Source organism: Pipra filicauda, unplaced genomic scaffold, assembly GCF_003945595.2.
Source record: "Pipra filicauda isolate LSUMZ 115617 unplaced genomic scaffold, ASM394559v2 scaffold3_size10097308_pilon, whole genome shotgun sequence".
Classification (NCBI taxonomy): domain Eukaryota; kingdom Metazoa; phylum Chordata; class Aves; order Passeriformes; family Pipridae; genus Pipra; species Pipra filicauda.
Genome location: NW_024104532.1, coordinates 8,353,013 through 8,380,148, shown reverse-complemented (window position 1 = coordinate 8,380,148; position 27,136 = coordinate 8,353,013). Strand labels below are relative to the sequence as shown.

Below are 27,136 nucleotides of genomic sequence, written 5' to 3'. Positions count from 1 at the left end.
GGACTTTGGCTCTTGTTTTATCTCAGAAGAGTCTGCCAGAAAAGGAGGAGGCCCTAAAACACTGCCTGGCGGGAGCTGTGCCAGCTACAGCTGCAGGAAATCTGACCTGTCCTGGGCTGTAACTGAGATGTTTTGTTGGCCTTTTCAGGTACTCCCAGGATGGGATGTGGGAAGTCATTGGCAAGCCACAGGATCTGTAATTCCTCATCAGAGTCTCTATGATAAGATTTATTAATGGTACTTAAGAACAGTAAAATTAGCAAAATACTTGGCTAATACAGATAATATCCTGTAGGGATAAGATAAAACCCGTGGTTTGGGAAGCCAGCAGTGAGTAAGGCATACTGGTGGTAGTTTTCCATAGTATTCCACAGAAGGGTGCTGGAAGAATGAAGTAGGCCACACGTGTTCCAGTGCCACTCTGTGCATGCAGGTTGTCCCTGGCTACCAGGACCTGTTCCTGCATCTTAGTTGCTCCTCTGAGCAGACTGAACTGGAACTGCAGTGCAAAGCCAGTCTGGAAGAGCCCAAGATTAACTGACTGCACATTCAGGTTTGCTTTACATGTGTTCATTCCTATGATGTGTTTGGATAGAAAGGTTAAAGTTGACATTGGACTTCTCTTTCATTGCAGCCAGATAAAGGTCAGCACAAGTCCAATGGAAACAGCTACCTAAAATACACTGTCATTTACCATCAAGTTAGAGAGAAACGCAAGTTAATGCATGAATATGCAATGACTGAACTTTAAAAGAACTTTAAAAGAAAAGCTGAGTGGTCTGTTACTGGAACCCCTCACTTGGGAGCTGCAGGAAAATGGTTTGTTTCCTGGCTGTCATAGTAAAGCTCTTACAGAAGGCCCATTTTTGAAGTAGTTTGTTTCTTTTATTCTATCTAATTATTCTATAGATGCACAAATGAGAACAGAAATCTGTTTCTGAGTGCTTTACTGCCCCCCTGGTTTCTGCACTGTTGGGAGTTACTCTTCCATGCCATGACAGGCCTTGGTACCAGGCCAACAGTGAGTTCCTGAAATAAAGTAAATCTTTTACACAGATACTCTACCTCAATTTAAAGATGCCAACTGGTAAGGAACATGCTGCTTTTATTTACCACCACACTCCAACTGTTAAAAGTTTGAATTAACAAAGAGCAACTAATTCTGTAGTTGCAGCATTCAGGCATTGACACTGGTATCTGTTTAACTGTATTCCATAGGGAGAGCTCCCTATTTTCAGTCTTTTTTCCCACAGCTATTCCTTGAGCCAGAGATAAGACCTTGTAAATTTTTCTCCAATATACTTTATGCTGCTATACAGTCATATTGATTAGGATGCTAAATTAATTCTTCCTAATAGAAATGGAATACAGAAATATGACACAAACTACTAGTGTAATTGCCTCCAGAGTTCCCAGATTGCCATGTTGCATGCAGACTGTCATATCTGGTATAGAGCAAGATGCAGGCGTCACTGGTGTAAAATCATATGTTTTCATGCAGGGTTTCTGACAGCAGTGAAAAAGGAGGCAGTTAGGAAAAGATAAGAATTAATTATATTTGTCTTTCTGCAGAGCCTACACCCAAATTACATTATAATTCCTTTGAAAAGTATCCTTGCATAATCTGCTTTCAAAAATGCTACATCATTAAAAATATTCTTTGTAGATTGTATCATGCAGTTCCCATGGTCTGGCTGATTCTTACGTAGTGTAGATGGATGTTCTTGTGGTTAAAGCAAAAGGCCTGGAATGAGGGAGCTTAAATTCTTGCTGTATCTGTTTCAGATGTGATGACTGCAGGATGACAAATTCAGTCTGACTCTATGCACACAAAAAAGTACAGAAATGCACAAAAAATAGGAAAGGTGTTTCAGAAACGTGCTGTGGGTCTCTGGAGGGTGAGGTTCCTGCTTCCTTCTCCCTCCAGGCTGTGGAGCAGCACAAGGATCTTATCCCAGCAGCATCTGCAAACTGCCTGTGCCCTTCCACTCCCTCAAACTCCATGTCCAGCAGAGTCCCTGGCCATGTCACTGCTGAACTGACATGGACTCAAGGACTTTGGTCCTCTACTCAAATTTCTTCTGGTGCTAAGGTTGAACAGTTGCATTTGGTGGTGGAAAAGCTTCCGCATCTTCCAAAGAGATGGAAGATGAGATTTTTGTGCAATTGTCTCTTTAGCTGCAATTGCTTATCTGCAAAATAAAAAAAAAAAAGCCTGGGAGGCTTCACCATTAATTCACTGCCTTCTGGGGAGGAATGTGCTGGAGGAGTGAAAGCATTAATTATTCTTAGGATCATTATTAGAGCTTGTCAAACTCAGTTTTTACCAGAAGTCTCTTTGCAGAGCACACTGCATGACTAGCCCTTTTCTTCCTAATACCTTCACAGTCTGCAGCCTGTGCTGTGCCTGTCCCTGGTGGGATGCCTGTTTGATACTCTGGATGGTCTCTAAATAGACTGTTTTTCAGAGGTTTCTATGAGACATCACTGAGCTCTTAATAATTCTGCATATTTGCAATTCATTTTATTCTCTCTATCACACTCTCTTATTTTTTCAGGTGCTCCTTAGGGATTCTGCATCAAATATAGTGAAAGAAACTGGCATTAGACTCTGACCTGCACAGTAAAAACTGTAAAATTTGAATGTACTTATGCATCTTGCATGAGCCAAGGCAAAGGACAGCTGAGGTATTTTTTGCCTTTATAAAGGGCTCTGGTGTACTTAAATGGGAGAAAAATGGCAAGTGTGTGAGTTCTTGTCAAACTACAAACATTGCATTTCCCTAGTTTTTCCTGGATTTTTTTTGTGTAGTAGGACAGTGAAAACGTAAAGCCAAGACCTTAAAATATCATTTAACTTTTATCAGGAGGTTCAGAATCAAATATTTGCTTTCATGAATTTCAGAAACTTTCTTCTGCTGAGCCGAAACTTAGAGAAGGGTAAAGTTTTGTCCTTCAGGCTGCCGGAGGACTTAGCAGGCAAAATCTTGTTAAGCTGAATTAATTTTTTTTCTTTGTAAATCTCTCCAGTATCTCTTGCAGGAATGATAGTTCCTCATCTCTCCTCTCTCTCCTCACCCCTGCCCAGCTCATTCTTTGCAGTGCAGTATCTGAGTGCCCAGAAGCACTGCAGTGCAGCCCCACAGCTCCATGTCTAAGGGTGTTTTAGAGTGAGGTGTTTTACCAGAAGAAGGCAAAACCTTTCACAAAGTGAGTCAGTGCTGGTGTATCTGTACCAGGTACAGGAAGTTAAGAATAGCTCATCTTGCCCTGTGGTAGTGACAGAAATAGAAATTACGTTCCCTGAGTCCCAGGTCTCCTCCTTCAGGACCCAAAATCTGGGTCTAAGTTGCACTCAGACATCCCCTGTCAGCAGAGCCCGGGCTGGAGAAAGGTGTGCAAATATGTTTTAAAGGTCTTTTCTTGCTATACCACAGGTCATTGGTCTAGTAGTACGTTGCCAAAGTTGGTTAATACTGAGGAAGGATGAAGTATTCTCATAACACACAGTGATGGAATAAATCTAACCACGGTCAAAATGGCTTTATAGACTTCCCATGCACTAATGACTCGCTCATGTCTTGAATGGTGAGGTTTTCACCTTACAACAACATGTAGCAAGCTAATATGTTTATTTTCTGCCTGTAAATTTCTTGTAAACATGGTGAGTAACACAAAGTTTAGCTGTGTACCATGTGTGATGGATTCACATCCCATTTATCCCAAGCACCCGGCTCTGGATGCAATCGGTGCAGCCTCTGTCAGAAGCAGCACATGCAGACCTGGTGCTGAGGGTGATCGTGGAGGTGCAGGATGGGTCTGTGCACAATTATTTCAGTGCTTCTTCCCACTGTGGAAATGACCCAGAGCTCTGTGTTTGCTGCAGGGAAAAGGTGGGCATGGCAGCTGCTACTGGAGCTGTCAAATAGGAGATGGATTTGGGTTATGTCTGTGGAATTAGAGGCATCCAACTGTAGGCTGTTGACATAGATGAGGTGGAAACAATTTCTTTTCCTGACCATGCATCAGGTTTCTAAAGAGATGGGGCTTTTTTTGTGTCTTGGGGCTTAGCCTCCAATTTCAGATAAAACCTGCCATTCTTATTGGACACCCTGTTAATTGTGTTGTTCAATGTTGTGGCCCTGCTCCCTGCTGCTGGATGGCAGATACCTCCATATTTCCCAGAGCTGAAAAGGGGATGGATGGTGTGAAGTATTGCCTGATGAAATGACTCTGTGAAGGCACTTGGTGGATTTTCTCATCAGAGCCTGTGATTTGGTAACCAGTTTAATGGCAGAGCTGTTTTCAATAGTGTTTTAACATCAGTGTCAGTTTGATACTGATGTTAAAAAGTGACCCCAAGTCCTGGCAGAGCCAAGGACTGTGCCACAGCCTCTCCTGGTGTGTCCACACATCTGTACTCGAGCAGTGCTGGTGTGGCACTCGGTGCTGTCACCGCCCTGCTGCTGTGCCAGGGCCTGCCTTCCTCTCTGCTCTTTGCAGTGTCATTTTTATAAGGATAACAGATTTCATACAACCCAGTAGCACCACGGAATCTCTAACTGATTGGTTTTGCACTCTGTGTTTGCTAGGTTTGTTATTTTATATGATGGCTGCTACAGGAAGGACACAGAGATGCAGTAGCTCGTGGCACCACCCTACAATGCTGTGTGTGATGTGCCAACACATCCCAGTGGGGAAGGTGGGAAGGGAACAACGCTGTGATCTGTCACTCAGGAGAGGCCCAGGACTCCAGGAGTGCATTCAAGCTATTTTTACTGCCATTACAGAATGAAGTATCCAGCAGCTTCAGCTCCCAGCAGAGGGGCTGGAGGGAGGTGTGGGAACCTCTCACCCAGGCCATGGACACTGTGAGAGTTCACTGCAAACAAGCAGTGCCGTGGCCTGACCCTTTTATGAATCATCTAGGGAAAGGGGTCAGGATTGTGTTAATTGCATGTTGCAGGGGTGTAAAAAAAGGTCCTTGCTTTTCCCTTAGAAGGTCTGTAATACAATGACTTTCACTGCTGGCAGGGGTGCTGCAGGAATTGAATTATGACTGGAAATTAGATATGCACGGCCTGGCCAAACGATCATTAAGGGAGATATGGTAATCAGCTGCCAGTGTTCAAGGGCTGTAAACACCAAGAAGAGAAAGATGGTTTATTTGGGTGGTCTACAGAGCAGGAGAAAAGGTACAAAATCAAGCAAATTAAAATGGAGGTATCAAGCAAAAAAATCTGAATGTCCAAGTGCCCTCAGCCTAGAAGACCTAACACTCAAGCCATGTAAAACAGGATTGAACATAACAAAAGAGTTAATTTCAAGCTGAAAGTGAATTTGAGTGCTTTAATATCCCTTTCACCTCTTATTTCCCTAGTCCTGTGTTTCATTAGCATTTTTCATACTTTTTTTCTCAACATGTGGTTTTTATTCAGCTTCTGAAGATGATAGTGCTTGAAGTGATGTGTTATTGTAGAGGTAACACAAACACCACTCCAATTATGATTTTGCCTTTGTTGCCATGGAGAAGTTTAAATCTATTTTAGGCCAAGGACTGATTGTAGCTGGAACTAAGGGTGGGAGGTAAGTGTAGCTTGGAAAGGTGAAAACCCATCACTGCTGATACCTGCAGTCAGCCTGGCACAGTTTGAGTTTCAAAGCTCCAAAACTGAAACCTCACTGTGGTTCCCTGCAGCTCTCACCTTGTGTTTCTTGATTTTGGTACCTGTTCTCTGGTGCCTGCTCCTCCCATGTGCTGTAAGCTCCTTAAGCTCTTTTGGACATATATTTTTGTTTATTCCCTCTACTCTGAATGTTCTCAAAGATTATCTAAATTCAGTGTTCCCCATGGCCTTCACTCCCCAGTCTCTTATCATCTTTGTGTTTCCTTTGTTCTGTGCATCAAATGAGGCGTGTCCCCATTAAGACAGAGGTCAGGGAAATCTGGAGACTGTAGCTAATGAATTGATGTTCTCATTTGCATAATTGATGGTTATACATTTCTTCAGTGACATGGTTTGCTGTGATACTTAAAGCTATTTTTGTTTTTGACTCCTCTGCCCTGCTGTTCTCTGCTGTCTACACTAAAGGTATATTACTTGTCAGTGAAGAAAAAAACTGACCCCAAAGTCCAAATTTTACAAGTTCCAATTGAATGCTTTAATCCTTTAATGCATTTCTGTTCACTGGCTTATTTATAGTGGCTCAGCTCTCAATCTCTCATGGGTATTAGAGGAAGGGGAGTCAGTGTTTAAAACATCTGTGTGTGCTTGGGGCTGGAGTAACAGGGAAAGAAAATATAGGAAGGAGAAGAGAAGTAGTTCAAAAATGAGAGTGGAAATCGGTTCTTTCCTATATTCCCTGTGGTTTTATGTTTAATTTACATCCCTTTCCCTTAATTTCTTGGTACTGTGGAGTCTAAGCCCAGAGCAGAGGCCATGTCCATGGCCTGTGTGCAGTGCCCTCTCCAATGGGTCCGTTGGCTCATCGTGCTGGAGTTGCTCTGACAGGTGAAACCAGCTCCCTGCCAGGTGAAATTTTAATGTCTCTTCCATAGAGCCCTTTCTAGTGGCCTCCATTCCCTGTGAGGACAGCTCTGAGAGAACAGAAGGTGCTGGACTCAGGGCCTTCCCATGAGCTGTGGAAGCTGGGCTCTCCTCACATGCCCATTTTCCTCTTTTTTTTTGGCCGAATCTGGTCAGGTGCCGTGGCCAGCTCTCAGCGAGGGTAACCTCGGTGAGAGCAGTGTGATGGACTGTGCAAGGCACATAACCTGGGCTATGGAGAGATGAGTGGGGTGGAGAAGGGAAAGGTGAGGGCTGCTGTGGGAGCAGCAAGTCCCTTTTGCTGGGGACACAGGGCAGTGAGGGCTGGCAGCTGCCCCTCCTCAGCCCCCAGGGGCTCCCAGAGCAGCCAGCTCCAACTGGGACATATTGGCTACACTGCTGAGCTACACAAACCCTCCTGCCAGCATCCGGCTGTGCCAAAGGCACTGCCTTTCCGTCAGGATAGAGGCTTTAAGGGACCAGAAGTGATTCCACTTGGAAAGGAACTGAGATGGTTTCTCAGCATCCAGTTTGTGACACGACTGCAGTGAAGGTGCTGCAGGGACTGAGCACAGTGGGTGAGATGCTGACAAGGTGGGTCCTCACCTTCGGCTGAGCACACCCCTGGGTCCTGAGGAGTCCTTCTGTGTTGTATGAAACTTTTGACTCGTTTTACTGCTTACTTTTTAGCAAGTTTAACCATTAAATTCCTGAAAATCCTTGCTTACATTTCCAAGCGTTTACTCTCCAAACATAATCCCTCCCTTTCTTTTTCAGCAAGGGTATACCGTAAACTATATGATATCCAACGGCGTTGGCCCCAAAAACGCTCCAGCTGGAAGCCAGCTAAAAATTCCCGTCCGTATTAACGCCTTGGAGAGGTGCGGGAGCGGGACATCCTTAGCGCAGCGGGGGAGGCGGCCGGTGCAGAGCCAGCGGCCCTTTGGCTCTTCCCGCCGCTCCTTTTCCCCTCTCCCGGGTTTTGCTCACACATGGGACTGTGATTTGACCATGAAGCCCTGGCAAAAGGGGCGGCGCGGGGTGCCGGTGTCCGTGGGGTGTCGGTGTGCGTGGGGTGTGCGGGGTGTCGGTGTCCGTGGGGTGTGCGGGGTGTCGGTCTCCGTGGGGTGTCGGTGTCCGTGGGGTGTCGGTGTCGGTGTCCGTGGGGTGTGCGGGGTGTCGGTGTCGGTGTCCGTGGGGTGTGCGGGGTGTCGGTGTCGGTGTCGGCGGAGCGGCCGCTGCGCTCGGCGGTGTCGCGGCGCCCTCTGCTGACCCACCGCCGGTACCGCAACCGCCGCTGCTGTGCCCCGCGTTCCCTCCTGCCCGAGCCCCGGCATTCCCGGCCCCGCTTTCCCTGCCCGAGCCCCGGCATTCCCGGCCCCGCTTTCCCTGCCCGAGCCCCGGCATTCCCGGCCCCGCACCCCCTTATTCCCGGCCCCGAGCCCCACATTCCCTGTACGCACTCGGCATTCCCGAGCCTCACCCGCATTCCCTGTGGGAGCCCCGCATTCCCGCCCCGGCGCGGGGTGGCCGGCGGAACCCCCGTACATCCCGAGCCGGGGCAGGTATCTCCATCCCGCGGATGGCTCCTGCCATCCCGGCAGGAAGAGCCCTGTGAGAGCACCCGATCCCCAGGGAGAGTTCGACTAAGGTTTTAACGAACCCCTAACAGGGCAGGGGCCGCTGAGGAGGAGCCGAGCGGTGCGGGCTGCGCTGCTCAGCGGCCGCCCGCCCTTCATCCCCGGCCAAGCCACTGTCTCCAGCTGTCTCCGACCATTGCCGGGGCTCCTCAAGGCCCAGATGAGGCTCAGAGGAGAGTTCATGTAGCATTTCTCTCACCACTGGTCTCTCCCCCCACTCTTGTCTCCATCTCTTAAGATCCAAAGGCGTCTGAACCCCTGTCCGTCAGCAGCAGTAAGTGCTCTCACACAAGTCTCTGCTGCCTGGGGGTTTCCTGCCATCCTGGCTGTCTACATACAGCTTTTTTATCATATCTCTGTGTCTTCTCAAACAGCAAATGAGTGCTTCGACCGTTCTGACTTTATCTGCTTAACAAAACTGCAGTGTTGGGTGATGCCTATGAGTTGCTTTGTTTCTCTAAGTCCAGGCACTGAGTATTTTAATTCAGAGTTAAAAAGTGAAAGGGTCAGAACAGAGTAATGCTCTTCCACGTGTACCTGCAGACTGGGACCTCTCACTCCCTCTACAGCAAAAATATCAGCTCTGGGTATGCTGAAAGGCACGAGCACCGTGTGGGGTGGCTGCTTCCATTGCCAGGACTCACAGACTTTTGTTTTCCTGCTAGTCAAGGCATAATCTGGAAAAAGCACACCCTGTGGAGAAGTAGGTGATGAATGCCTGTGAAATCCTGGCCCTGGGAAGAGCCAGCCCTGCCAGATGTGATAATGTTGTCCTCTGACAAATGGCCATAGCTTGGCCTTCTGCAGATAACTGTGTGGTTTGTGTGTTAGCTCCAGCTATTGATCCCACTGGGGAAGGGCTCCCTGTCCTACAGCCATCCCTCCCACCTCCGCAGCGCTCAGCTCTCACAGCCCATGGGCTTTGGCTCTGCTTCTTCCCTTCATTGGCACTTCTGCACAGACTAACAATTACAAATGTGCATTTCCATTTATCTCTCACCTTTCAGCTGGAAGTCCAAGTGCTTCCCCCCCGGGAATCAGGCATTGCAAGGCAGCAGTGAGATAAGCAGGGAGCACACAGGGATCACCCAGTCGACGTTGCTGTAGCACAGCTGTTCCTTGTAATGCAGCAGATACTTAGCAGAATTCCAGAGTATCTAAACAGAAAGCTTGGACCAGCTGTTTTCAAACTTATTTGAGTTGTCAATCCACACAATAGCCTGCTGGAGGTGTGGCCCCTATTCAGTGACTTGGCTACAGTGAGGACAGGGTTGCTCTTCTGAGGGGCACACGCTGCAGCACCTTTGGTAATGAGTCTGGAATACATCCTACACCTCTCACCCCAGCCCACACAACTCACTGCCCTTGCCAGGGCCCTGCTACAACTATTCTGAGCCAGACTGTCTCCTGGATCTACTGGATCTGCATTTCTGTGCAATGTCAAGCCTTTAAGTTTTTTCTTTAAAACACTTCAAAGAGTACTGCTAGCTCTAGGTTCTTGAGTTCTCCCCAGGGCTCTCTCACCATCCTGAGCATGGGCAGCAGCTGTAGCCCAGAACTTTCCTGGAGGTCAGGAATGAGCAGTTCAGCCAGCAGAGCTTTCTCAGGAGCTTTTCTGTGGCAGAACTAACCTCTTGTTTATATAAAGCCACACTGTGAAAGTGCTCATGTACTGCTGTCACCTTACAACCTGTGTAACCTTAGGTAAACTCTTAAAGGCGTATGTGTTCACGATTCATCCCAAAAACCTGTGGGGAGAGCAGCACTGCAGGGGCACATTAGCTCAGTTCTGAATCAGCAGTGTGTTCTTCTTAAACTGCACATCCTCAGAAATGCCTGCAGTGCTGACTTGCTGCCTGACATTGCTCAACTATAATTGGTTATGTCAGGTCTACCATAAAACACTATAAAAATGAAACTTCTTCCAGCAACGACTGAATTCTGGTAATCTCCAAGGCATGTAATTTGTTTCTGAAGTCAAGATTTCCTTGCTACAATAGCTTTACACAACAGCTTTGTCAGACTGGGCATTAAAGAGGGGCAGCATGTATTCTAGGTTGAGAGGTGGACACATCTAAAAGGTCATTCATCCTTAGAGATGCATGTGTCTATCCACTGACAGTGAAGAAGGTGTGGGTAAATAGCTCAGAGACATTGACATTGCAGCTTTGCAAAACACCTGAAAAGAATCTGACCTGTGACTTTGTAACTTACTGAGAGAGGACGCTGAGCTTGTGGGCCATTTGAACAAGCAGAAACCCATTCTAGTTGACAAGGTGGTGTTCCATCATGTGTTGGACTCGATGATCTCAGAGGTCTTTGCCAACCTAATTGATTCTGTGGTTCTGTGAAAGAGCTGTCGAGTTATCTAAGTCACTGCAGGCTTCATGCATCTGAAAAATCAGTGTTGAAAACACATGAGCAATAAATACAGGGTGCTTTTAATAACTTGTCTGCTCACGTGGCTGCCTTCTCCCTGTCCCCCCTCCCCCTAATTCCTGCTGTCTTATTCTCAAGACTTGATCTACACCTAAATGTCTCCCAAAGAGTTGTCAGTTTTCCTTGTGTTCAGGTATTGCTGTCTGGTATTGAACAAGGCACCCTGGTCATTTATAAGCCAAACACTCCTGAATTCCTTCTGTAGCTTGAAGAAACTCAGTCTGTCCTTATTCCTTAGTACATAGTTACAAGCCACTTCTGCTGTGAGGAAATGCTGGTTTCAAGAGGCCCCTGCTGTCTTACCCAGACTGCAGTCCCTCCCTGCCCCTGTGAAATAATTTGAGTTTAAACTGACCATCCAAGAAGCAATCATTTCAGTGATCTGGCCTGCAGCATGGGCCCACCAGGCAGTGGGACAGAGGGGCAGCAAGCTGTGGCTGAGAGCACAGAATGGGATTTTTAGGTAGCTTTGTCACTGAAGCCAGTATGCTGTGTAACTCCCCGTTGCTTTTCTGCCCTGGGAAACACAACTCCAGTAGCTCCTGTCCTGATTAGCTGTTTTCTCAAGCATCACATGTGTCAGTACTGCCTGCACAGGCATCAGCAGCGTGTCAGTGTGTACCTGGAGGAAATGTTGAGAGCACGGTGACCGTAAAGGAGCACCGAGTGGAGCTGTGCTGTGCAAGATATGCTTGGACACAGGATGTCACAGAAGAGGCTGTTCCTTGTTCATCTTCTAATTCTCTTCTTTGCTCTTCCTTTTAGTGTGGAAACAGTAAATGATGGGCAGTTTCACAGTGTGGAACTCGTGATGCTGAATCAAACTCTGAACCTGGTGGTGGACAAGGGGGCTCCCAAGAGTCTGGGAAAACTCCAGAAACAGTCTTCTGTCAGCCTCAACACACCCCTCTACATTGGAGGTACTGTGAGTTACTCTGGACTTGAGATTTTAACATGTTTTCTCAGAAGCAAACCATCTTCCATCCCATGGAGAGGGCTCTCCAGGGCAGGGGGTGGGAGTGGGGGCACTACTAGTTTGTCTTTCCCCTCAGCCAGCGGTCGGTTCCCTGAACAGAGAGCCTGGAAACACCACCTCTGCTGCTGTGCTTTGTGCTCCACAACCCCCTGGCACCCACCACAGGGCCAGCACAGGCAGTTAACTCAGCACAGGCAGGTTCTGTGTCACACAGTCATGGCAGGAACAGTCCACTTGTCATTTCTGACGCTTTCAGAACTGGCTGGCACCAAGGTGTTGTGGCTGAAGAACACAGTGGAAGTATCACAATCAATCACAGCAGAAAAGCAAATCATTAGTCAGTAGGTTTAAATATACCATAACCAAGCAGTATTTCTGCTGGAAATTTTATAGGGGTCTGAAAACTGGGGGGAAGGGGATGTGTGATTAAATAACATATTAAAACACAAGCTGACTAAGAATGTCTTGGTTAATAGTTTTCTCACTAGAAACTGAAGCCAGAGCTTCAGTATTGGAGAGGTATTAGAATTCACCAAACTTCAGTGAAGGAGTTTTTTCACATTAAATACTGAATTTGGGGGGAAGGAGCAGCCAAGTGGGGTGGGGAACAGATGCCCAGAATAATGACTATCCCACTGATTAGGTGTCTGGTTATGAGAGACAGAACAAAGGCTGGTCTCTGCCCAGTGGATTTGTTTTTGCCAGAACCCCCCTAGCTCTATTCTGGACTGAATGTTGAAATCTCTTTCAGTGACACAGAGTTCTTGAATTTTCAGTCAGCAGAATAATAAGACTCAGAAAGTCTTTGGGCTTTTTCTAATGAGATCATTGAAGCCAGTAGTAGAAACTCTTACCAACTTCATTTGGTGCTGGTCAAGCCTTTTGTAAATAATTCCATTTAATAACATTTTTCTAAAAGAACTCTGAATATTGCCCTCGTAACACAGAAAACTGGCTAATCTTGCTTTGTACAGAGCTGAAATTTTATAATTGGCTCCTATTAAGAATGTCACAGGCTATTAAAGAGCACTGTGCATCAGAGATAATCTGCTGGCGCAGAGACCATCACATTTTCTTCCTCTAGCACAGCATAAAAGATACCAACCCTGCAGCAATTTTTACACAGGGAGCTTGGGAAATAATCACATGGAAAAGTTTTGTTAATGGATGAGCACAGTGGATTGATACCAATTCTCAAAAGTTACCTACAAAACAATTCTCAGGAAAAACCTGAGACCTGGAATGAAGGACTATTGGAAGCCATGGGCTCAGTGGAGACTTTTTTGTTGCCTATTAAAATTCTTCTTGCTTCTTTCTAAACCCTCACTGTTCTTCATGTGCCAACTCTCCATGTACAACATTCCCATGGATGCCAGCTGCCCTTCCACTGCAGGTGGTTTAGTTAAAGTAATTGATTAAATTACCTCAGAGCAATTGTTCCTAAACTACAGTAAGTGTTAACACAGAGCCTCCATGTGCCCCCAGTTTTGTCCATCTCCCCAACTACATGACCTGGTCTAGCAACTTCCCTCCTAACACACAGTTAAACAAAGATGCTGGGTTAGTTTTAAGACCATCTTTAGCAGTGGCATTACTTATGGATAACAAATTCTGTGCAACCTTACACAGGTCCTGTGCAAATTAATTCTTTAAAGATTTTAAGGGGCCGTGACAAAAGAAATGTTACCAGTTGCCATTTATGTATTATCATTGTAACTATGAGTGAACCTTCCCATTTTGCTTTTATCTGAAGGGATCCCAACCTCTACTGGACTATCTCCCCTGCGCCAGGGTGCAGATAAGACACCAAACGGTTTTCATGGATGTATCCACGATGTCCGCATCAACAACGAGCTGCAGGATTTCAAGGATTTGCCACAGCAGTCACTGGGAGTCCTTCCTGGCTGCAAGTCCTGTAACATCTGCAAGCACGGGATCTGCCGGTCCCTGGAGAAAACGAGTGTGATTTGTGAATGTCACCCGGGCTGGATGGGCCCCCTGTGTGACCAGGAAATTGGAGACCCGTGTCTTAACCACAAGTAAGCTCAAACAAGTGCTGATGGGAGGGCAAAAGCTTTACAGCTAATGCATATTTCACATTTCATCTTGTGAAACCACATCTGACTATTTTTGGTAGGTGCTGGGTTCTCACGTGAAATCATTGACAGCTGTGAGTCAGCACCCGTGGCAGCTCTCAGTTTCCACTGCTTGTTCTGAGCCTGCTGACCCTCCAAAGGACATCATGAGTCTGAAGGAGGTCAGGTGTTAATGCTGCAGGTCATGCTTTCAGCAGTGATTCTACACATTAAAATACAAAACCTCCTGTTAATGGGTATGGCTTGACTCTGAGGAGGTGACCCCCTTACCCAGAGCAGAGCTGCCTGTGAGCACGAGGTACACATTTTAGGGGTTTGCTCACAGCAGCACTGGACTCAGTCTTCAGACTAACCCATTATGCACTCCAGTGTGAGCAGTTTTATATTTCCCAAATAGTTGACTTAATTATTACACTCCAAAACACCCCTTTAAAGTGCAAGTTTAAAGGGTAACGTGGCGTTGCATGAGAAGGGAGTGTGAGCGTAAAGCGTTCGCTGTTCAAAGGCTCCATAACCACATCTCCAGCAGAAACACAGGATGAATGGCTTTCTCATGGCAAGCACAGAGGAAACAGTCCTGTGCAGAGCAGCAGGATGCATAGTTCAGTGCTGTTGCATAAGCAGATGGAAGTACTTTTGTTCTAGAAGCTACTTTGGTTGCACTGTTTGTGGAAGGGGCTTTTTACGAGCACATACTTTTGACAGGTAAATTGACACAGTGAATAATCACTCTCTTAAAGGCAGAAATTTAACCTCATAGAGGTACCATTTTAGACTTGTTTCTGGGTCTAATTCTGCAAAATACTGAACCCTGGAAGGTGTTGAGAAGCACCTGATAGTTTACAAACCAAAGGTATGAAAACCCAAATGTTTCCTTGGATTTTCCATGTCAACACAAAGCTGTTGTGGTTGGACAAGAGAAAAATAAGGGAATTCCAGATGTCTACACGATGAGAGATTGTGTTTCTCTTATAATCCGAGGAGGGTGAGGCAATCATGAATGTAGCCCCTTGCTAAAGAAAGTAGCTGTGTGTATTTCTAATGCTTACACACCGTCCCAACTTTCATGAAGTCACTTCAGTTTTTTGGAGCTGTCTCCTTAAAGCCAAGTCCTGTGTGTCCAGGGGAGCCCAGAGTGCTGCAGGCAGATGTCTGCTCCAACACTCAGGTTAATCTCAGTGAGGAAATGCACCTGTAAAGATTAGGTAACCTCTGGTTAGTGGGGCAGAAAATACTGCTATATATAGACTGTGAGTCCCTGTATTATTTTGCATGTCTTGATCTGACTGAAACTGCTTTTACTATTTGTGCTTTTCAGTTCAAAGCTTAAAAATTAAATGTAGAAGAATTCAACATAACAGGGAACAATTTGAAAGTACTCGAAAGAAAATAAATAAAAATAAGAGAGATGTGGGTTTATATCAAGTAGGACCTGTTATAGCAAAGGCTTATAAGCCCCAAGCACTTTTCCTTTGGCTTCTTCCCTGTTTTCAGTCCATTTCAAGCCCCTGCCCCAGAAGTGGGGATGGTGTCAGAGAACCTGCTAAGGATCAACACCCCACCCTGTGGTATTCCTTGGAAATGCCAAAGCTCAGTGCAAACCCCAACAGCCAGGGAACCCTTCAACTACATCTGCCCGCCGATAAGTCTGTGCATAGCTTTTCTACTGGCACCTTCATTTATCACACTGGTTTTCACCACCTGATATTATTTGTACAGTAATTCTGCTCAGGAAGCCTGGGCATGCATCTTGATTGTTGGCACTTAGTTCCACGTGCTGATGCTGTGTGAGCTGTCTTGTGTGGATGCCAAGCGTTGGTCCAGAGCTTCTCGCAGAGAAACCTAATGCTTTTTAGAGAGATGCCTTAGATTCACAAATTCTAGACGTATTCTCTGAATACATCCAGTATTCACTGAAAACTCATAGGTTCTTCAGAGTGTTTGACACTAAACTGCTGGTTTTGGATTAGTGTCCTGGAATTAAATGGGCAGAAGTGCCAAAACCAATCATTTCTGGGAAAAGGAACATTCCCCTCTAACACAGGCCAGCTCTGAATGCTTCTCTCTCTCCAGGTGTCTGCACGGTAAGTGCGTGGCAGCCAACGTTGCTTACACCTGTAAGTGCATGGAGGGCTACACGGGCATGTACTGTGACAAGAAGAACAATTCCTCAAATCCCTGCAGGACTTTGAAATGCAGCCACGGGCAGTGTAAAGTTTCGGAGCACGGGGAGCCCTTCTGCGAATGCGACCCCAACTACAGCGGAGAGCTCTGTGACAGAGGTAGGACTGGGCACAGGGCCTGGGCTGCTGCTCTGCTGCTCTGCTGCATTCCTGCTTTACACCTCTGTTTCTACCTCTCTTCCATGGGACTTGTATTGGGAGTAAATGGCAAATAGCAGAAGATGAAGCTAAGCCAGTCTCTGCAGAGCAACACAGGGAGGAGAAAAGAACCGCACAACACTAGGTGGCTACTATCCAATCATATGGAAAGGGGGATGTGTGCAGTGAAGGGTTTTATTCTTTGTCTCCTGAATCCTCAAGGTTTGCAGCTCCTGGGATTCAGGTGGGATGTGTAAAGGAGAGGTTGTTGTGAGGTTTACCCTCAGCAAGCAGGGATCAGTTAATTGCAGTGCTGGGAAAGGAGTATCCTGCATACCAAGGAGGTGCTGCTCACCTGAAGTGGCATGAAGGATTCTTGGCTTGCTCCCTTGGATGCAGCTGAGCAGGTTTCCTGGGGAATCCCACAGATCATGCTGGACTTTCCACTAGGGCAGCTCTTTTGCCCTGCCCTGAAAAGACTCTCTGGAAACTCGCTGAGTTTCAACTTCGTCCTTTCTGTCTTATTTTTGTTACTGTACAGAAGGAAAGAGCTGGCTTATATTATTTTTATTTAGGTTGTGCCTTTCCTGTGAATGAACCACAGATTTTTCAAGTTATACACATGTACAGCCTCACCAAAGTGTGTCTGGTTGATGCACAGTGACTGCAGAACAGCACAGACATTTTCAGGTATCCCAGACCACCAGTGCCCGGCAGAGCAGGCTGACCTTTGCTCCTGAGAAGCAGACATGGTAAAACTAACTCCTGCTTTGCAGGAGTGTTGTAGGATTCAACACTCAGCATTCATTAAAGCATTTCCAGAACTGCTGATCAAAGCCAGCAGGCCTGTTGGCCTCGGCCTCGCACCGGATATTACACATTTGTGGAACACAAGCTCTGTGTTGATGGCAGGTACAAAGCAGTAAAAGATTAGGGTCCTTCTCATGCCATCTGTTTTTGAATCACATTACGAGTACAGGGCTGTTTGCTGATGTTTTGGGGAATATCTGGCGAAACAGTTACCACTTTTTTTTTTTTTTTTTTTTTTTTTTTCTTTACATCTCTGTTGTCTCCCCAGAGAATCTCTGCCAAGGAGACATCATTCGAGAAGTAGTCAGGAAGCAGCAGGGCTACACGTCCTGTGCCACTGCCACCAAAGTGCCCCGCCTGGAATGCCGTGGCAGCTGTGGGAGCGGGCAGTGCTGCATCCCCCTCCGGAGCAAACGGCGGAAATACTTCTTCCAGTGCGTGGATGGCTCCACCTTCACAGAAGAACTGGAGAGACACGTGGAATGCGGCTGCTCAAAATGCTTATAAAGCCATTCTCCAGTCCCCTGCCACTTTAATCGACTCAGAAGCGCTATCAAAACGGGACCTATTTACTTGCAGAGTGAAGAAGAAGAAAAGAATTATTAAGTATATTGTAAAATAAGCAAAAAATAGAACTTATTTTTATTATGGAAAGTGACTATTTTCATCTTTTATTATATAAAGTATCGCACCACTTTGGGTATATGTATCATATAGTGAGCTATTTTTACCATGAAACTTTTTTAACAGTTGTAAGAAAAAAAATTTCAAAAGTTAAAAGGTAAAAAAAAATAAATATATATATATATATATAAAAAGAAAACATAGCCTAACAGGAGGAGTGTGGGGTGACTTTATACGTATGCACAATGAACAAACATAAAGGTGTTCCAAGGACCCACCGCCGAACTGATACGGGCTGAAGAAATCTCCTGGTTGGGTCTCCCAGGCGAGTGGATCCCTGAGACCAACTGCAGCCATCTGCCTGCTCTGGCACCCGGAGAGCCTCCCCTCAGCCCCTTGCTCTGCCCAACACTGCCAGCCTTGGTTTGCTCCTGTACAGTGGCCCCGCTTGCTGTTCACGAACTTGTTCCCCAGAGCACACAGGCACTGCCGTAGCTGGAGGCTGATTACATTTTTGACTATTGTAGTACTATAATACATTTTTTTGCTGTGTATGTTGTATTTATCTGTGTTCACGTTATATTCTTGAGCAACTGTATCTATAGAGCACAGGCAGCTTTATCCAAAAGAAGGGTGCGAAGGGAAAAGGAAGCGGGGGAAATTTATGTTGCTTTGGGTAATTTGGGGGCAAAATGTGAAAATAAGTGCTAAGTGATGCCTAATAAATGACACAGTACTTTTGTGTAAACTCCTCAGCTATGTTATTTCCCAAGTTTGTGCCTTCTTGCTCCCAGCCTTGAGCCCTTTTTTGTATATGAAATATGAGGAATGCACTGCTACATAGTTTGTCACACCTTGACACTTTAAATTGCAAAGGTTGTAAAGAGCATGAAAATACTGCAGGTGCCAGAAACGCACCTGCAACGTATCAGCTTTTACTCCCGCTGTCACTTGAGCCATGGGTGCGAGCTGGGCTGTCGCTGCTGTTCATCCACACTCTGGCACTGAGCAGATGGCTGCTTTCCCACAGCTTTTTAAACGAGCAGAAGTTGCACTATGTCCATGTGAAGTATCCAGCCGACATCTGTCCGCCTCAGCAGCGTCCTCTGCTCTGCACAAGGAGAGGTGCCACAGCCCCATCCAGCGCGGACCGACCGGCTCAGCCAGAGCTCCTCCCTCTGCACCGCTCTGTGTCCTGCACTCCTGTCTCCCGAAGGACCCCCCTTCACTCGAGCTGTGTTCAGACCAACTGCTGACTAGGAAATGGAAGTCAACGCAGGGATAAATTTTCACTGTGCACGTGAGGCAAAAATTGACTCTGGGAGCGAGTTTGGTTTTTGAAGGGTTTTTGTCAGGGCTGCCTTTCAGGGTCAGTACATACGTGCAGAGAGCACCGTGGATACCTTGAAATTTCTCTTACTGTTAAGTTTCAAACATCCCCACCAACAACTGTTCCATTATCTGTGTAATTTCTTTCTTTCCCTAATACAGCAAGTATTATGGTCCTTTCTTCAATTTCTTTCTCTAAGAGAGAGGCTCTGAGCAGAGATGCTTAGCAGCCATAAGGTCCTTCTAGGAATGCTCACTGGTCCCACTAAATGGATTTCAGATTAGGGGCTTCAGCAAAGGAGGAGTAGGAAAGGTGAATCAAGAAAATGGGCTTTGTTTTTGGTTTGGGCTTTGGAAAGATGCACAGAATGCAACCCTGCCATGACAAGTACAAATGTTTATTTCCCATTAAAGCACAGAGATCATCTAGCTATTATACAGCCAGAGAGCTCTAACATGTTTATTCTTCTGCTGTGTCAGTCTCTCCTTAACTGCAGCAGTTCATTCATATTGCTTTGCTATGAGCAACATGAGCAGAAGGGACATAACCAATGCAATAGCCATCTCCCAAAATAAATATCAGTACATGGAGCTGGCAATCAGTGAAACATAATCACTACATGATGTGCCAAACTCTGATTGATACAGTACAGCTCAAGAGCCAGAGGAAAACTAACCCTGATTACAAGTATCGTGGTGTGGGCTGCTTTTTATTTTTAATATAATAAGCTCATAGCAGCTGGGGTCTGTGGTGTACAGCAAAAAACACCTAAACCCACAGCCTACAGGCTTTAAAAATTTATGCAGAGTAACTGCAAACACTTGTGAAAATATGTGCCAGGCACACCACCACCATTAATGTTTCATTCCTGCTTAAAACATTCTAAAGAAAGAGCTACTGTGGTGCCAGGCAGAGGAAATCCAGACTGAGCAGTGGCTGACCTAGCTCTTCAATTTGTAGCCACCAGACTGCCAAGGCCTACAGAAACAACCCCTCTTGAGCACTGCCCAAACCTATGTTCACTTTGTCCCTGCAGCAGCAACACGTGTGAGAAGGAGGGTGACATTTACTGGTGGCCTCGAACCTGCCGGAGGGTGCTTTGAAAGGAATGACCTGGCAAGGCAAAAGCCATCAACATCTTGTTAACACATCACTCTGGGATTTACTTAAAGCCTTGCAGCAAAGGGACCAGCAACAACTCAGCAAGGCCCGCCCTGTTCCTGGCCCTTTTCTGTCACGGCACTTCAGTGTTAAGAGTTGGGATAAAGAACTAAGAATTATCTATTTTGTAACCAAATGATGCAATTTTTGTATGCTTTTAGGCAGCACTTGCCATTGGATAGTGATGCTTTATGTCCATGATTCTCTGACTTGCTATAGAATTATTTTATGTTAAGAAGAAAATAAAAAGCATTCAGATGTGCCAAATATGTGAGGTTAACTGAAGTGTAATTAGCTCTGAAAGTTCCTCTGTAACCTGCCTAATGTTACAACAGATTTCAAGAGCTGCGGGTACAACGCAGTAGTTTTTACCTCTGTAAAGTTTTAATATAAAGTGAAGAAAGATGCTTACCCTTAAAAAATGGCAATGCAGACTGGTGTGAACTGATGTATTTTATTATTAGATTCTCATTGTGATGTAAGTTTAAATAAATTGTTGGGTTATGGAAGATTGTAATGCCTTGTGATGCAGATTATTTCTACGTGTATTTGAGGTGATGAATCCAACCTTTAAGGGTATGTGAGGAGCTACAGACATTCCTCTTGGACAAATCAAGTCAGAGAATGGCTGTAGTTAAAGGTGGCATGAACAGTGGTTACATATTTTTATGGCATATCAATCTAATCTTTCAGGAGTCTTACAGGCACAGATTAATTAAGCCACACGGGTTTTTATCCTGGTCATTTTTCTTAAATTAAATACTTTATTTGCTACTTTTTTTTTTTAACTGCTTGAGAAAGACCTGCAGCAAAAATACACTCATTAACTAATGTTAGAATAAATGAAGAAATTTTGTGAATTGGACTCGGAGAAGGGTTGGCTGAGGAACTAGAAGTCACACAGCCAACAGTGGATGACAGGGAACCTGTGATGTCCTGACACACATATTCCAAATTTGCTGCCACACTGCTGTAGCTGATTATTATTATTATTATTATTAGTGACCCAGATGTAACAGACTTCTGCTGTTCATTGCATTCCAGCCCTAGCACGGAATAAAATGAAGCTCCCACCTAGTCCTCTGCCTTCCCTCACCCATGGCCCTGTATAACACTCACGTATTGCTAATTATGCTTCAAACTATGGCCCTTAAGAGTTGCCTTTGCAATTCCACGCAAAGCTGGTGACAGCACTCAGCCAATAAAAACACTCAACCCTAATGAGCATCATTAAGTCTGAACTATGAAGGTTAATTACATAATTGTAGCAGATGGTAGCATTTTCACCTAAAGCAAACCCAGCTGAGCCCACTAAAAAAGCTAGCAGGGAAGTGCTCAAAAATGTCTGGGTAGCGGCTGCACTGGTTTGCACAACAGGTATTGCTTGTGGCTTTGCAGCACGTGGGTCCCTCAGGACGCACTCGGGCAACTGCAGCCTCGGGATATAATGCTCCTGTTTGTGCTTCTGCCTGCAGTGCCCCAGGTACCGCCTTTTAGCAAACAATGCCGGGAAACTCGCCTATCCCGTGTTCCTTTAACTTTGTTTTTCCTAGTCGGCAGAGGACGGTCAGATGGCATTTCTGTTTGCAGGGTGGTTGGCTGCGGGGTTTGCATTGTTCTCTCGAGTCCTGTCACTTGAGGTCTCCGTGACATCCCGATTTCTTCTCCTGCTCGCACCAGGCAGCCTCGCGGTTCAGCGGGCTGGACGGGCGGGGTTGGCTCAGTTTTGCCAAGCACAAGGTGCTCCCGATGCCTTCGGCTTAAGCGAAATGTGAGACTGGATCACTGGATGGCCAGTCCGTATCGTTCTGTGTGCGCTGGTTGTTTTGCAGGGTGTTTTCCGGGATGTTTTCCAGGATATTTTCCAGGATGTGCCCCTGCAGCTTTCGGGGACAGCCACCAGGTGGTGCCGGAGGGCGGCGTGTGCCGCTCCGCCAGCCCGGGGAAGGGGATGGGATGCGATGGGATGGGACGCGATGGGATGGGATGTTTCAGTGGAAAGAGACCCGCAACAACCATCTGGTTCCACTGCCTGAGCGACTCGGGGCTGACCGAGTCACAGTCCGTTGTTGAGGGCGTTCTCCAAATGCCTCACACACCCTGCCAGGTCTGGTGCGTGACTGCCTTTCCAGGAAGCCTGTTCCAGGGTTTGGCCACCCTCTCCATAAATAACTGTGTCCTGATGTCCAGTATAAACTCCTCTGGTGTATCTGTGGAGAGAGGGAGGCTGCAGGGTGACCTCAGGCAGCTTTCTGTGAGGATACCTGGAAAGGGAGGTGCTGAGCTCTTCTCCACTGGATCCAGTGAAAGAACACGTGGGAATAGTTCAAACTGGACAAGTCCAAAGTCATCTTCACAGGAGCCACGTGTGCACAATACATGAGTTTTCTAGGGAGTGTTAAATAATAACTCCTCAGGTTTAATTGATCCTGTGCTATCAACTTCCTAGCACTGCTCACCCACGAGGAGTCCCCTCTTGCAGGGACACGTGGCATGGGGTCACTGTGCCCAGGAGCCTGAGGTTTGCCCCAGGAAACTGCATGAACCAGCAGCAGGAGACAACCCAGCTGAGCCCCAGGAAGGGTGTGTGTGGGATCTGAGGGTGTCTGACACTTCATCAGCACCATCCCTGGGCAGCAGGACAATGGCCATACGTGCTGGCATATGGCATAGCTTCTGCCTATGCACTATGGCAACCTCAGGACAGTGGCCTGATGGCAGTGTCACCAGGCTGCTGTTGATGGTACCATTACTTCTGTGCTAGCAGCTTATGGAATAACAACTGATTCTGCTACTTCTACCCCAATTCTGCTGCTGTTTCCTCACACACCATGTGCCTGCTGTTTATTATCCAGCAGGGCTCTACTCCCAGGTGCACACCCTGCAGCCCATGGTCTTGCCTATGAAGAAAGCACAGCTGTTCCTCTGAGCACATTCACCCTCAGAGACCCCTGCAGGCAGCAAGAAACTCCTCGGGCATGGAAGGGAGCACACACACAGTACAAGCAGTACTTATTAGTATGAGGAAGCTTAAACTTACACCGTGACGCAGGGGGACACCCCGTGGTCTCACAAGCAGGAGGAACAGAAGCTGCTGCGAGACTTGCATAGCTTTGTATCTTGTTCCTACGTGATCTCTTGACCTCCTCCTTTCCCAAGGCTTCTGTGCTTTCAAAGTACAGGAATGCTCAAGGTAGTCTGGGGATGGCACTGCCTTCTCCGACTGTCTGTGAGGCTTGTCCCCACGGCACAAGGATCACTCCTTTGCTGTAAAAATAACCTCTTACAACTTCTGTGTCTTACCTGTACACATCCTACCTCAGAGGTGTGTGGAAGGGAGGAAAGCAGGGAAGTGAGTGCTCAAAACTCACAGGGAATCAGTCCATTACATTTTCGGTGGTCTAGTCTTCCAGCTAATCTTCCACCAGCAGCATGTAACCCTGGGCACATGATAGAACCCTGTTCCCCTGGGGATGGCTGAACACTTGTCCACCCCATGGGAATTAATTCCTTGTTTTGCTTGGCTTGCATGCACACCTTTTACTTTCCCTATTAAACTGTCCTTATCCCAACCCATGAGTTTTCCAGCTTTTACCCTTCTGATTCTCTCCCTGACCTGCTGCTGGGGCATTCAGTAAGTGGCTGTGTGAGGTCTGGCTCCTCACTGGGGTTAAACCATGACAAGCAAATGCTTCAGCCCTGCCTTAGACACTTTGCTTGCAGAGCAAGGTTGCAGGAACCAAATACCACAAGGTAATTTAGGTGGGGACTTTGCAGCATGAGAGATAATATCATGCTTTCACCTAGCATGTGATAAGAGCACGAACAACAGGCAGTTACTATAAAGGAGCTTAAACTTCCTTAATTATACACCAGCACATTTTGCACCTCTTAACCTGCCCTAGTTTCTCCTGGGGGATGGGGGGGTTTAATATTTTTTTTTATTTACTATGTTGAGGTAAATACCAAAGTATGGTTTAGGGCATGAAGACATAGATTAAATTGGTCACACCAATAAATAAATGAGATTCTTATATAGCAACAAAACAATTTTTGTTTTGCCCCAAAACATCTTTGTAAGTAATACTGGTTAAAAAAATATTCCTCACCTTTAGGTATATCATTCATAAAGAATACTCTGATGTGGTTTCATTCCCCACAGACACTGGGTAGTACTTTAGGACAGTAGTTAACAACTACTGCTTGCAATTGGTTATATAAGTATATATATATACATATATATATTTACACATTTACATTTATATAGCAAATCATACATTCACCTTCAGACTGATTTATTCATGGGGCACATGCTGACTGATATATAACTCCAAAGTGCTCATAACCTATAAATCAATCGACCTGCAAATTAAGGAACATTCTGAGCCTCTTTCATGCTTGTGTTGAGTTTCCAGTTTGAGCTAAACCTCTACTCTGAGATGGACTAAAGATAGCTGGGTGTTGATCTCGGCTTGGTTTTTTTTCACATGTTCTGTATTAGCTGTGCTGTTCAGATTTAACACTGCAGCTTCTTGTGAAGAAACCAAACCTTCAGATTTGCTGATCTTGTTTTCAAATTGAACAGCCCTCAGTTCATTAATTATCAGAGAGCCCTTTATTTATTCCCATATTTTCACATGGGGAGATGAATTAAGAGGGTTTGCTAGATAAAAGTGTCAAGTGCGCATCCAGGGTATTCAAACTCAGAACTTGCTCTCCAAACTTAGTCACAAAATATGTATTTTTGTCCCTGACCAAAGTCAGAGGTTAGGAAAGCATTCAGTGAATCTGCATTGCTGGAAAAGGAGATTATAATTTCCTCAGTGAAAGGCTGGCTCAGGAACCTTTCTGTCTGTTTCTAGACAGCAGGAACTGGACAGCTGTCAGGCTGTACACTAGGTTTTTTCTAGTTTTTCTGGGTTGCATGTATATATTTATTACCAGCACTTCTCAGGGATGGTATTTAATTTCCTCTGGAGTTAGAAGGTGTGTAGGAAACACAGTCAGAGTGTGGGCGCTGGAAAAAAAATGCCTCAGAATTAAGGTAATGAAAAATCTCCCTGCAGATCTGTTTTCCCCAACCCCACCAGAGATGTCTGCGAGACACCGGATGGCTCATTTTACACCAAACATTCCACGCTGCATAGTCTGGTGACAGACAGGAAATTAAAGACTCTCTTTTCCAATCACAGTGTATATTTATGAGCGGGCACGAGTTAACTTCCAGGTAGCAGCTAAATTCTTCTATTCCCTAACATGTATGTAAATGTTTGCGTTTAGAATTTCAGTAAGAAACTACTTTGCAGTGAAAAACCACAAAACCACATCAAAGTTTCCTCACTTTATGAAGAACATGCTGGAATTTCCACAATTACATGTAGCTTACAGAAAGAGAGAAGTTCTGCAGCTTGCTGATACACTCTGAACTTCCTTTAAAGGACAAGAAACAAACACTAAGAAGCCTTTAGAGTAAGTTTTCCAAATACAGACATTTCAGAAAGGAAACGTGATTAATGGGAGATGGCCTCCACACGAGAATTTCAGCTTTTTTAATGCAAGATTCTGGACTGAAATGAAGAATAAATCCTTACATGGGAGGTTTTAGAATGACAGACAATAAAAATACCAACAAAATACCAGTGCTCAAAGCAGACACAGAATAACAAAATGAGGTGCCTGGGCTGGTGGTCAGTGGGGGGAGCAAAGCTCTGCTGCCACTGAGGACGGGTCTACACCTGAAAGCTTTCCTGGTAATAGGGTGGTAAGTGAACACCATCTTCTTCTGGGATCTGACATCCAAAATCCTTCCCTGAAGGAAGGCAGTGACCAGGGCTAAGCAAAGGTCACTTGGTATTAGGTAAAAGGGTTCTTTTGTACATGTTTAGGGGCGGTGGGGGAACAGAGGATGAAGAGACGTGGTTCCTGTTTCTACACAACGGGTTCATGAGTAAACCCTAAACCCAGAAAGTTGAGGATTTAGTCTTTCCTCGGTTTGTGAGGGGTTATTTCAAGAGACTTTTGCCAAAGCAAAACTCCAGATCCTTCAGGAAATTTCAGCTTCCAAGACAGAGCTTATGGCCAAATCCTCCTCCCAGACCGGAGCTTTTAGATCCCTCCAAGATCACAGTAATTGATCTAGAATTACCAGGCACTTTATCACACAGGACAGGGGAGAAAACAGCTAGTTGGTCTGTTATGAGTTCTTGCTGGAAACCCTGGAGTTGTGAGGAGTAGGTTGGAGATCTCAGTATGTCCTGCCACCATCAGTGGGCTTCCCTCCAGCTGCAGACAGTCAGGAGAGACTCCGTAACCCTTGTACGGGGCAAGACAGATACTGAGTGTACTCATACACCCATGTACTGAATGTGAGCCGGTGTGTACCCAGGTGGGCAAGAAAGCCAATGGCCTCCTGGCCTGTATAAGGAATGGTGTGGCCAGCAGGACCAGGGCAGGGATAGTCCCTCCATACTGGGTAACGCTGAGGCACCGAAAGTGCTGTGTCCAGTTCTGGGCACCTCAGCTTAGGGAGGGCACTGAGGTGCTGGAGCATGTCCAGAGAAAGGAATGGAGCCAGGGAAGGGTCTGGAGATTCAGGGATAAGAGGAGCAGCTGAGGGAGTTGGGGGGGCTCAGCCTGCAGAAAAAGAGGCTCAGGGGGGACTTTCTCACTCCCTGCAACTCCCTGATGGGACACTGGAGCCAGGTGGGTGCCGGGCTCTGCTCCCAGGGAACAAGGGACAGGACAAAAGGAAACGGCCTCAAGATGTGCCAGGGGAGGTTCAGGTTGGACATCAGGAAGAATTTCTTCACCAAAAGAGCGGTCAGGCCTTGGAAGGGGCTGCCCAGGGAGGTGGTGGAGTGCCCATCCCCGGAGGTGTTTAAGGAATGACTGGACTGGACATGGCACTCAGTGCTCTGGTCTGGTTGACAAGGTGGTGCAGGGTCATAGGTTGGACTAGATGATCTCAGAGAGACTTTCCAACTTAATTGATTCAGTGATTGTGTGATTAAATATCAGCCCACGTTTGTACCGGGTGAGGAAAACCTTCCCGAGGACTGACGCTACTGGTGCAGTTATTGGAGGAGCAAAACGAAAGGAGCCATTTCCAAAACACTTCAGCCGCAGCGAGGGGAAACAAAAATAAACTGCACCTTCCTGCTTTATTGAGGAGGGAGCTCAAGAAATTACTGA

At 46.1% G+C, this 27,136-nt stretch overlaps 1 protein-coding gene across 3 annotated transcripts in view; it reads left to right on the top strand.

Annotated features, from left to right (window-relative positions):
* The window catches only part of SLIT3 (slit guidance ligand 3), a 479,094-nt gene extending 458,632 nt beyond the window's left edge, over positions 1–20,462 (top strand). For all 3 annotated transcript variants that reach the window (XM_027722165.2, XM_027722164.2, XM_039385199.1), the window contains 4 exons: positions 11,393–11,547; positions 13,357–13,642; positions 15,773–15,981; positions 17,099–20,462. In XM_027722165.2, coding sequence (XP_027577966.2) covers positions 11,393–11,547; positions 13,357–13,642; positions 15,773–15,981; positions 17,099–17,337 — 889 coding nt within the window. In that variant the 3' untranslated portion in view covers positions 17,338–20,462. The remainder of the gene's footprint in view (positions 1–11,392; positions 11,548–13,356; positions 13,643–15,772; positions 15,982–17,098) is intronic.
* The last annotated feature ends 6,674 nt before the right edge of the window (positions 20,463–27,136 follow it).